General features: G+C 43.5%; 1 protein-coding gene across 11 annotated transcripts in view; it reads left to right on the top strand.

Moving 5' to 3' along the window:
- KMT2C (lysine methyltransferase 2C) overlaps nt 1-12200 on the top strand; it is an 803286-nt gene that overhangs the window by 520865 nt on the left and 270221 nt on the right. For all 11 annotated transcript variants that reach the window (XM_033931655.1, XM_033931654.1, XM_033931660.1 and 8 more), the window contains one exon: nt 6219-6349. In XM_033931655.1, the coding sequence (XP_033787546.1) occupies nt 6219-6349 (131 nt within the window). The remainder of the gene's footprint in view (nt 1-6218; nt 6350-12200) is intronic.

Raw genomic sequence — 12200 nt, forward strand, 5'->3', positions numbered from 1 at the left:
TGCCGGTCTGCTGTCTGAAGTGGTTTCTCCCTGCTTGGTTGTTGCTTGTGTGTCCTCTGTGTCTGCTGTGGTTGCCCTCTGCGCTGTTTGCTTGTGTATCCTCTGTGTCTGCTGCGGTTGCCCTCTGCACTTCTTTGCAGTGACTCATCCCTCCTTAAGGCCCTTCGCAAAAGCGCTCTCGCTAAGGCGAGCACCTTTAACGCTCGTTTTCGACGCATGCTGAACAGCTGAGCCGTTGGCCCCTCTCCTTTTAAGGGGGAGCTTCTGCGGATGATGTTGGGGGTGGGCGGAGCTAACTCTCGCCGCTGCCCTTGCTTTCTCCTGCCTTCTGTTCCTGCTTCCCTTATCTCCTGCTTTTCTCCTCTGTTCCTCTCCTGCTTCTTTCCTCTGGACTGACTCCATCCTTTTTATATACTTCTGAAGGTGTAGTCTCCAGAATTGTGCTCAATATTCTAAATGAGGTATCACTAGAGTCTTATAAAGGGGCATCAATACCTTCTTTTTCCTACTGGCCATACCTCTTCTTATGCACCCTAGCATCCTTCTAGCTTTCACCATTATCTTTTCAACCTATTTGGCCACCTTAAGATCATCACATATAATCACACCTAAGTCACACTCTTCTGTCGTGCAAATAAGTTCTTCACCCTCTAAACTGTACCGTTCCCTCGGGTTTTTGCAGCCCAAATGTATGACCTTGCATTTCTTAGCATTAAATTTTAGGTGCCAAATTTCAGACCATTCTTCAAGCTTCACCAGGTCTTTTCTTCATGTTATTTACACTATCTGGCGTGTCTACTCTATTGCAGATTTTGGTATCATCCGCAAAGAGGTAAATCTTACCAGACAGCCCTTCAGCAATATCGTTTATAAAAATGTTAAAAAGAACAGGCCCAAGAACAGAACCTTGAGACACACCACTGATAACATCCCTTTCCTCGGAGCGATCTCCATTGATCACTACCCTCTGTCGCCTTCCACTCAACCAGTTCTTGACCCAGCCCTTCACTTTGGGCCCTATCCTGAGGACACTCAGTTTATTTATTAGACGTCTGTGTGGAACACTTTCAAAAGCTTTGCTGAAATATAAATACACCACATCTAGCGCACATCCTCTATCCAATTCTCTGGTCACCTAGTCAAAGAAATTGATCAGATTTGTCTGACAAGACCTACCTCTAGTGAATCCTTGCTGTCTCAGGTCCTGTAATCCATTTTCTGTTTTAGAAGTGTTTCCATTAATTTGCTTACCACAGAATTCAGACTTACCAGCTTGTAATTCCCTACTTCTTTCTTACTTCCACTTTTGTGGAGCAGGACCACATCCGCCGTTCTCCAGTCCTCTGGTACCACTCCTGACTCTAGAGACTCGTTGAAAAGGTCAGTCAGCGGAGCTGCCAGAACTTCCCTAAGTTCCTTCAGCACCCTTGGATGTACACCATCCGGCCCCATCGTTTTGTTTACCTTTATTTTAGCTAGCTCCTCATGAACACAACCCTCTGAAAATCGATTGGGGTCTATTACTCTTTATACTAGTCTCTACCATTTTGTCCAGCACCGATGTCAGACTCACCGATGTATAATTTCCTGGATTACCTCTGGAACCCTTTTTAAAAATTGGTGTCAAGTTGACCACCCTCCAGTCTTCCGGTACTAAGCTAGATTATAAAGAAAAATGACAAATTACTAACAATAGTTCAGTAATGTCCCTTTTGGATTCAGTACGCTAAGTGTTCAATCCCTTCCCGCAATCCAAGAGTTGCAGAAATCCAAACACTTTTCTGAGCACATGCTCCTCCCACCTTAGAGAGAGAGCGAGTTCACCCCCTGCATTTAATTTCTGCAAACAATCTGTGCAGAAGTCTTTTGGATATGCTCTGCATCTCTTTCTTATTTTTTTGCTTAAAGTTCTTTTTTTTTTTCAGTGGCTTAAGTGCCTTGAGACCCCATGCGGTGTCTTCTTCTGGAGGAAAGGATGCAGTCCCTCAGAGTCAGACTGCTACTTCACAGAGAACTTCAGTGGATCTGTGGAGCCAGCCTGCTTTGTGCCACCCTTTTCAGACTTGGAGGTCCATTCCCCTTGGAGTTTGCTTCCCCTCTGACCCTGGTAGGGGGTTTAAGCGAAGGCTGTATGCATCCTGAGTAAAATTTCCCTCTGGGTTTCAGGACACAGGCTGCGTTTCCCACCCCCGGTCATATGGAGAGTTTCTGTGGGGGTGGAGGTTACAGTCTGTCTGTCTGACTGGCAGTCAAAAGATCTTCAAGTTTGGTCATTTGGAGCAGTTTCTGAGGCAGGAAATACTTTTCCTCCATTCAGTTGCAGTGTAATAGAGCTAGCAGGCAGGCATTTCAAAGTACACTTCCATTATTTCCTATGGGAGCTTCGAGGGTGGTCTGTGAAACTCTGTAAAATGCATTTTTCTGAGTTTATAAAGGTAGATTCAGGTCTGATATACACAATAAAGATGATAAGTGAGACCCACTGGAACAACTCCAAAATAACAAAAAGATCCCACTGTTCAAAGCATAAGGTGTTAAAAAAAAGGGGAAGTATAGGATCTCAGAAACCTGCTTGGTGACAGGGAATACAACTCAGCCAAGTCTGACAAGGTTCCATGTTTCATTCATTGATCCTGAAAAACCACCCCCTTCCTTTTTTATTCTATTTTTTTAAGGGGCTGTGGCTGTCTGCAACATTTGAGATAAGTAAATTTGAAGATACATTGAACAGTAATTCAAACGAATATAGTTTTAAGAGAATATATTAATTCACTCAATGATTATCTCAAAAATTGATTACTGTAATGCATTATTCAAGAGAATGGCTCAAAAAGAAATTAGAAGATTGCAGATAATCCAGAATGCCTCTATCAAATTAATTATGGGAGCAAAGAAGTTCGACCATGTAACTCCCTTACTTCAAAATGCGCATTGGCTTCCGGTGTCCCATCGTATTCTATACAAATTATCTTTACTTACATTTAAATCTCTATTATATAAAACTCCAGCTTTTATTTATAAAGCATTGATACCTTATAATTCTCCCAAATTTTTGAGATCAAACGACCAACTCTTGTTGGTCATCCCCATTCTCAAAATGATCAATACTCGAAGGCAATTTATTTTTACTGTTACGGTGCCTCAGACCTGGAATTCACTCCCGCTATACTTAAGAGAGGAGAAGAATTTGGAAAAATTTAAGAGCCAACTTAAGAGCTTTCTTTTTAAAGATGCGTTCAATACTTAATTGAAATGTTAATTTGCTCTTTCGTTAATTACTCTTTTGTCTACTTTTATTTTACCTATTTATTTGTCCTTCGATTCCTGTTGTGTTTTACCTTTAATTGTTGATTCTTTCCTATCTAAGATTGTATTTCTATCCCACCTGTCCTATTGTATTCTTGTCTTATCTTAATTAGTTTGTTTTGTGACTTATCCCCTTGTTAATTATATGGTCTATTTTGTGTATATTTTAGACAATTTATTTTACCAATTTGTACATCGCTTAGAATTTGGAATAGGCGATTAATCAAATAATAAATAAACTTGAAACTTGAGAAGATTTTATAAAAATTAATATTAAAAGGAAGAAAGAATCATAATAAATATAAAAGAAATCGATGTAACCAGGTTTCTGAGAGGGCACTTCATTTGCGGCCTCCCTTGCATCATCCTTTTCCATTCATGGAATCTTACCATCATTCTACAGGGCCTAATGGAAGCCCCATTCGAGTCTTTGAAGGCTGCTACTTTTCTGGATCTGACATTCAGACTGTCTTTCTGGATGCCACTAATTCCCACTAGCAGTGGTTCAAAGTAGATAACAAAAAAGAAAAAAAAAGTTAAGAAAAGAAGGACTTGGAAGTACTGGAATCAGAGCAGTAAAGCAGACATGTTAATGGAAATATGATCTTAAGAAGCTTTGAAAATAAGAAAAATAGGACTTGAAAGATATGTAATTAAGTAGCATCCTTCTACAACGACCAGTAATTAGGCAATACAGGATGATGAGAGATTTATGGCCTCTTTTACAAAGCCTCGCAGCAACAGCCCCAAAGCCCTTTAAATCTCATGGGCTTTGGGGCCATTAGCACGGCTTTGTAAAAGACGCCGATAGTCTTGTTAGTAATGCTAAAACTCCAAAAGTATACTCTTCCTTCAGTCTTTGTGCTGTCAATTTATCCATGACCATGTTTTTGTGCATCTTATAGTTTTTCTACATGACCAAAATTGAGAGGAATGGTCTCATTCCTTTTAAACACAATACAGTATCTGGTGAGTCTGACCTCGGTTCTGGGGAAAATGGCGGAAGCACTGATAAAAGAAAACATCAATGAACATTTTGAAAGAAACGAACTTCTGATAACCATCCAACATGGTTTCTGCAGGGGGAGATCATGCCTGACTAACTTATTGCACTTCTTTGAAGGAATTAACAAACAGATGGACAGAGGAAACCCCATAGACATCATATACCTAGATTTCCAGAAAGCCTTTGACAAGGTGCCTCATGAACGTCTACTCCGGAAACTGAGGAACCATGGGGTGGACGGAGACGTGCATAGATGGATCAGAAACTGGTTAGAGGGTAGGAAACAGAGGGTAGGGGTGAAGGGCCACTACTCAGACTGGAGAAAGGTCACGAGTGGTGTTCCGCAGGGCTCGGTGCTCGGGCCGTTCCTTTTTAACCTATTCATAAATGATCTAGAAACAGGGGCGAAGTGTGAGATAATAAAATTTGCGGACGACACCAAACTATTTAGTGGAGCTCGGACAAAGGAGGACTGCGAAGAATTGCAAAGAGACTTGGACAAACTAAGGGAATGGGCAGAGAGATGGCAGATGAAATTCAATGTTGAGAAGTGTAAAGTATTGCATGTGGGAAGCAAAAACCCGAGGTATAATTATACGATGGGAGGGATGTTATTGACTGAGAGTACCCAAGAAAGGGACTTGGGGCTAATGGTGGACATGACAATGAAGCCGACAGTACATTGCGCAGCTGCCGCTAAGAGAACGAATAGAATGCTAGGTATAATCAAGAAAGGTATTACAACCAGAACGAAAGAAGTTATCCTGCCGCTGAATCGGGCAATGGTGCGTCCACATCTTGAGTACTGCGTCCAGTATTGGTCACTGTACCTTAAGAAGGATATGGCGTTACTCAAGAGAGTTCAGAGGAGAGCGACACGACTGATTAAGGGGATGGAAAGCCTTTCATACGCTGAGAGATTGGAAAAACTGGGACTCTTTTCCCTGGAAAAGAGAAGATTAAGAGGGGATATAATAGAGACTTACAAGATAATGAAGGGCATAGAGAGAGTAGAGAGGGACAGATTCTTCAAACTTTCAGAAAATAAAAAAACAAGAGGGCATTCGGAAAAGTTGAAAGGGGACAAATTCAAAACAAATGCTAGGAAGTTCTTCTTTACACAACGTGTGGTGGACACCTGGAATGCAATTATAGGGCAGAGTACGGTACTGGGGTTTAAGAAAGGATTGGACAAATTCCTGCTGGAAAAGGGGATAGAGGGGTATAGATAGAAATTTACTGCACAGGTCCTGGACATGTTGGGTCGCCGCGTGAGCGGACTGCTGGAAACGATGGACCTCAGATCTGACCCAGGGGAGGCATTTCTTATGTTCTTATGACTAGTGAGGAATCATTGTTTGATTCTACTTGCCCTATAAAAATTGGTATACCTCTCCCAAGCTTAATTTTTATTTAAAAATCAGATAGCTTTGAATAATATTGAGATAAAAAATCATCGCATAATGCTAAAACATAAATGGAATAAGAGAAGATTTGAGACAGACTTTGGAATAATTCTTTAATTAAAATCTAGAATTTGATGTCAAAGAATGTGGTAAAAGCAGTTAGCAGGTTTAAAAAAGGTTTGAATAAATTCCTAAAAGAAAAGTTCATGGGCTTGGAAAAATCCATTGCTTTTTTCTAAGATAAGCAGCATAAAATCTGTTTTATTCTTTTGATATATTGCCTGGTACTTGTGACCTGGATTTGCCACTGTTGGAAACAGGATACCGAGCTTGATGTTCCTTTGGTCTGTCCCAGTATGGCAAGTCTTATGTTCTTATAACCTATGGTTGATCACAATGCTTTGCAGAATTCTTAGAAGTTTCCTTAAACTTATTATCAAAGATACTGTGTATATACATATGTGTATAATGCATATATACTTATATCTTTTATATTATAGGTTGGAGCGAGCAACTACCAGAGACACCAGTTGATGAATCTGTTCCTGGGTCTGAAAGTACTGAGAAAATAAAGAAACGTTACAGGAAAAAGAAAAATAAACTTGAAGAAACCTTTCCAACATACTTGCAGGTAATTAATAGCCTTACTAGGTCAGACCAATGGTCCATCTAGCCCTTTATCCCATCTTCGGTAGCCAATCCAGGTCACAACCCAAATAGTAGCAACATTCCATGCTACTGATCCAAGACAAGCAGTAGCTTCCTCCATGTCTATCTCAATAGTAGACTATCGACTTTTCCTCTAAACCTTTTCTTAAAACCAGCTGTGTTAACTGCTTATCTGTCTAACCTTTTTTTTTTCTAATGAGCACAGATGCTATGCATATTACACATGCCCAATATCTGACCCATTAGAGAGAAAAAAAAATCCAACCCCTGCACTAACAAAAATGGCAGGAGGTCTCCCAAATCCCCCCAACTCTGACCCCCCCTCAGTCTATCCCGCTCATAGGCCCACTAATTCAAAATGGTGTAAGTTTGTAGTGCGTGTTCATCAGGGAGCACCTTCATTGGCGGGAGGAGGAGCTCATAATCGAAAGAGAAAAACGTCTAAAAACCGGCCTAAGTCGGCACTTGGATGATCATAAGTCAAAAACGTCCCAAGTGCCGATAATAAAATCGGGTTTTGGACGTATTTAAAAATGACCTAGGCCTTCATAGTGCCGCTGAATGACCAAAGCTAAATGGGGTGTTTCAGGAGGAGTGTCGAGGGCAGGAGTTGGGCGGGACGTCTGCCGGCTTAGACTTAGTCGTACAGCATGTATAACCAAAAGTTATACAGCCCAGGATCGACGGAACTTGGACGTTGTGACTTAGACCATGTAAAACATGGTCTAAGTAAAAAAAAAACCCACCTAAAGTCACCAGATAAGCACTGCAAACACATAAAACAGACACCCACACACTACCTCAGTGATCACCGAACCCCCCCCACCCCCATAAAAATATTAATCACACCTTTAAAATTCAGCCTCCAGACCATCATCACTTTGCAGCCTGGCATAGGAAAGCCTAGTCGTCCAACACAGAGGCGGCTTAAGCCATCTTGAGGGTGAGTTAGGGACTCATGGAGAGGAAGACCCATTCCCATAAGCCCCTGTAATCACTGCAATGATACTTAAACATGTGCATTCCCCTATACACCCCCAAAACCCTTTTTTACTGGCATATAAGTGGCTCCTGCAGCCATAAGAGCTATTGGGGTGGTAGATAAGTGGGTCTAGGGGATTCTGGAGGTGGTTTGGGGGGCTCACCATGACCTATAAGGGAGCTGTAGTGAGGTGAAGACATGGCACCCTTTTTGTGAAGTTCACAGCAGTGCCCTGTAAGGTACCCCACTATTTAGGTGCCATGTCTGGGTGTTCAGTCCATCACTTTGCAGACCCCTCCCACGCCCAACAGTGCTTGTTCTAGGCGTTTTTGACTTGGACATAAGTTGGACGAAAATGTGGTATAAAGATAGACGATTTAGCGGCTTGGACGATCAGATCAGCAAGACGTATAGTTAGACAATTTTCAAAACAAAAAAAATTTTGGACGTATTTTTCGAAAATGTGTCCTAGGCTGTTTTTTACTTTGGACGACTTACGACTTAGACGTCCCTTTCGATTATGCCCCTTCACCTGTGCCCATTAAGAAAAAAAAAAAGGTTTCCTGCCCCAAATAGTTGAGTACCATACAAACGACCCTCTCCTTTTTGCCAAATAGTTGAGTGGCAGGAGGCTGCTTTTGGGACTTCACCTTCTTCTCAGCTGTTCCTGCTTCCCCTGCAAGCTCTGGACATGTGTGAGAATCGCTCTCACAGCGATCATCGGATGTCAGAGTTGGGGATTATGATGAACATCCACGTGAATCGTTTGCATGCAAACCTTTTAGTGCATCAATAGTTTTTTCTCAATCAGCCAAAAAATCAGATTGGTGCAGATCCACACGGTCTTTCTGATCCTTTTAGTGCATCTAGGCCCTAGTCTTTTTTATTATCCCTTTTCTTATAATTCCTAGTATCTTGTTTGCTTTTTTGGCCGCTGCCACACATTTGATGGAAAGTTTCAGCATATTGTCTACGACACCCAGATTTTTTTCTTGGACGCTGACCCCCAAGGTAGATCCTAGCATTTGGTAATTATGATTTGGGTTATTCTTCCCAATGTGCACGACTTTGCATTTATTAACATTAAATTTTGTTTGAACATAAGAACATAAGAACATAAGAACTGCCATCTCCGGATCAGACCCATGGTCCATCGAGTCCGGCGATCCGCACACGCGGAGGCCCAGTCAGGTATACACCTGATGTAGTTTTACCACCCATATCCCTCTATGCCTCTCATAAGGAGATGTGCATCTAATTTGCCTTTGAATCCTAGCACAGTGGATTCCTTAATAACCTCCTGTGGAAGAGCATTCCAGGCGTTCACCACTCGCTGCGTAAAGCAGAACCTCCTGACATTTGTCCTGGACTTGTCCCCCCTTAGCTTTAAACCATGTCCTCTTGTCCGTGTCACGTTGGACAGTGTAAATAATTTGTTTTTCTGCTCTATTTTATCGATGTCTTTCAATATTTTGAACGTCTCTATCATGTCCCCTCGCAGCCTCCTCTTCTCAAGGGAGAACAGTCCTAGTTTCTTGAGTCGTTCCTCATATTCCAAGTTCTTTATACCTCTTATTAGCTTCGTTGCTCGTCTCTGCACCCTCTCCAGCAGTTTTATATCCCTCTTTAGTTTGGGAGACCAATGTTGGACACAGTATTCCAAGTGTGGTCTGACCATTGCTCTATAAAGCGGCATTATGACTTTCTCCGATCTGCTCATGATTCCTTTCTTTATCATTCCTAACATTCTGTTCGCTTTCTTTGCCGCTGCCGCGCATTGTGCCGACGGCTTCAGGGTCCTATCTATCAGTACACCCAGGTCCCTTTCTTGTTCGCTCTTACCAAGTTTGCCATTTGGTCGCCCAGTTTTCCAATTTCCTAAGGTCTTCCTGCAATTTTTCACAGTCCACATGAATTTTAACAACTTTGAACAACAGTTTAATGTTCCAATTTCCAGATCAATTATAAATAAGTTAAATAGCACCAGTCCCAGAACAGATCCCTGCGGTACTCCACTATTCACCCTCCTCCATTGAGAAAAATGGCCAATTAACCCTACCATTTGTTTTCTATCCGATAACCAATTCCTAATCCACAACTGAACATTGCCTCCTATCCCATGACTCTCTTAATTTTTCAAAAAATAGAACCCTATGGACACTGTTGCTGCCAATATTGTCCAGACTATAATCCAACTGAGAATTGGTTAACACTCTTAATCTCTTGGGGGGAATGTTTGAAATAGAAAATTAGTTTAAATAACGGACATCAGTATGAGCCCTTCAAGTACAAACGAGGGATTTGGGCTCAGGCAGTAACTCATAGGTGACCAGCACCATACATAAGTCTAAATAAGAACTGCTCCATACATCATTTAGTCCTATTTTATATATGTATAATTTAAATAATATTCCAACATTCACACTAGGGAAAAAGGAAAAACTTTTTATCAGGATCCTCTCATGAGGAACTTTATCAAAAACTTTCTGAAAGTCACCCACTGTTGAGAATATCTGCCTGCTGTTCCTGGATAACAGCTGTTACGGTAAGTAACTGTGCTTTCAGAGTATCAAATACTTCTTGATAAACAGGATCAGATTGGCTTTACTGTGAAGTGAACACCTGAAGTGCAGTTGGAGCTTGTAAATAATATCATCCATGCTTTGTTAAAAAAATATGATATCTGAATGGACTCATAACTGTTAGTTATGTTAGTCTTTTAAACACTTTTGCATTCTCAAAACATTATGGGCTATATGCTATAAACAGTGTCCCGATTGTAGGCAGCAGTAGGCATCCTACCATTCTCTAACCAGCCAATCGAGATGTACATTTTCTAAAATAAAAAAACCAACCTGAGGCAGACCGCCTACACTGTAGGCTTCTGTCGTGGATGCAGGAAGGTGCCTAGGGATACTTAAGCTCGCCCAAGGCTGGGCGTGGGTGTTGTTTCACCCGGAAGTGGCCTTGGGCAAGCTTAAGCGGCCCTAGGCGTCTCCCTAGGGCCGCGATAGGCACCTGAAATGTAGGCCAGCAAACTGCTAGCCTACATTTCAAATAGACGCGGCTGCTAAACTGATTGCAGCAAGAAAATCTCCCTGCCACAATCAGCTGAGCAGCTGCGACAAGGAACCCCCAAGTCCCACTGCAAGTCGACCGGCAGGAGGGATGCCCACTCCCAACCCCCCACTATCCACAGCAGGAGGGATGCCCAATGCCTTCTGCCGCAAGCAGCAAAACAGTCCCTAGGAGGAGGGATGTCTGCTCCCTCCTGCCTTCACCCCTCCCCCCCACACACACCGTCTATGGCAGGAGGGATGCCCACTCCCTCCCGCCGCCACCCCCCGAACCGCCCTCCCAACCACTGTCTGTGAAAGGAGGGATGCCCACTCCATCCTTCTGGCACCCTGCCCCCACATCTCCAGCAAGAAGGATGCCCACTCCCTCCTACCGACAAATTGCTGGCCTACATTTAAAATAGACACTAAACTGATCGTGGCAAGGAAATCTTCCTACCGTGATCAGCTGAGCTGCTGCAGCAGGGAACCCCCCCCCCCGAGTCCCACCACAAGTCGGCCAACCCCCAAGCGTATCTGGCAGGAGGGATGCCCACTCCCTTCTGCCGGCACCCCGTTCCCTCACACACACACTGTCCTTGGCAGGAGGGATGCCCAGTCTCTCCTGCAGCAAACCCCTAAACAATCCCCAGCAGGAGGGATGTCCTCTCCCTCCTGAACTCCCCCCCCAACCCCATCTTGACCCCCCCCCATACCTTTAATTGGAAGGCTGGCTGTAGGGATGCTTACTCCTTTCGGCCGGTAGGCTCGCCTCTTCAGAATGGCGGGCCTTCCCCTTCTCGGTGCATTCTGGGATGAACCGGGGTGGGGCCTAAGGCGATGATTGGCTCAGGCATTCTGGGATGCATTGGGAGTAGCCTGACTCTGATTGGCCAGATCCCTAAGGCTCCTTCCATCAGAGTGGCTTTAGGTATCTGGCCAATCAGAGTCTTAGGCCACTTAACAGTGCATCCCAGAATGCACTGGGAAGGAGGCCTAAGACTCCGGTTGGCCCAGGTGCCTAAAGCCCCTCCTATGTGAGGGTCCTTAGGTGCCTGGGCTAATCAAGGCCTCAGGCCCCTCACTGGTGCATCCAGGAAGGAAAGGCCTGCCATTCAGTGGACGTGGGCCTGCCGTCCAGATTGAGTAGGTATCCTTCCGGCCAGCTTTCCTGTTAAAGGTATGGGGAGGTTCCGTTTTGGCTTTGGGGGGTGGGGGTTCAGGAGGGGCATGCCATCAGAAAAGCAAAGTTGCTTACCTGTAACAGATGTTCTCCCTAGACAGCAGGGGAATGTAGCCACACTTGCTAGTGAAGTCCCTGAACTGAGCCTGCATGGCGGTACTCTCCCCTAGATACAGTAATATTTTTATGTTTTTTTACTACTGGGCATGTGTGGGCACTTTGCCTCTCAAGCTCCACCCCCTAGCCAATCAGTATGTCTCTAGCTTAGGAAGCAGGTTGGTTAGAAGGGATGCAGGGCGGGCAAGTGTGGCTGCATTCCCCTGCTGTCTGCAGAGAACACCTGTAAGCAACTTTGTCAGAATGAAAAAAGAGGAGGAGGAGTGGCACTCATATTGCAAGAGGATTGTAATTTTAGAGTGCAGGACTCGATGATAAAAAATGGTTTGGAAATTGTGTCCTGCACTCTAAATAGAACGGATCTCCAGAATTCTCTTAATTGTATACTCTTTTATACTCCACCAGGTCATTGGACCTCAGTCAAGGAGGGTTTATGAATTTATTTTTAATAACTCTTGTCATCTCACAATGTTTA

This window comes from Geotrypetes seraphini, chromosome 2, assembly GCF_902459505.1.
Source record: "Geotrypetes seraphini chromosome 2, aGeoSer1.1, whole genome shotgun sequence".
In the NCBI taxonomy this organism is placed as follows: Eukaryota; Metazoa; Chordata; class Amphibia; order Gymnophiona; family Dermophiidae; genus Geotrypetes; species Geotrypetes seraphini.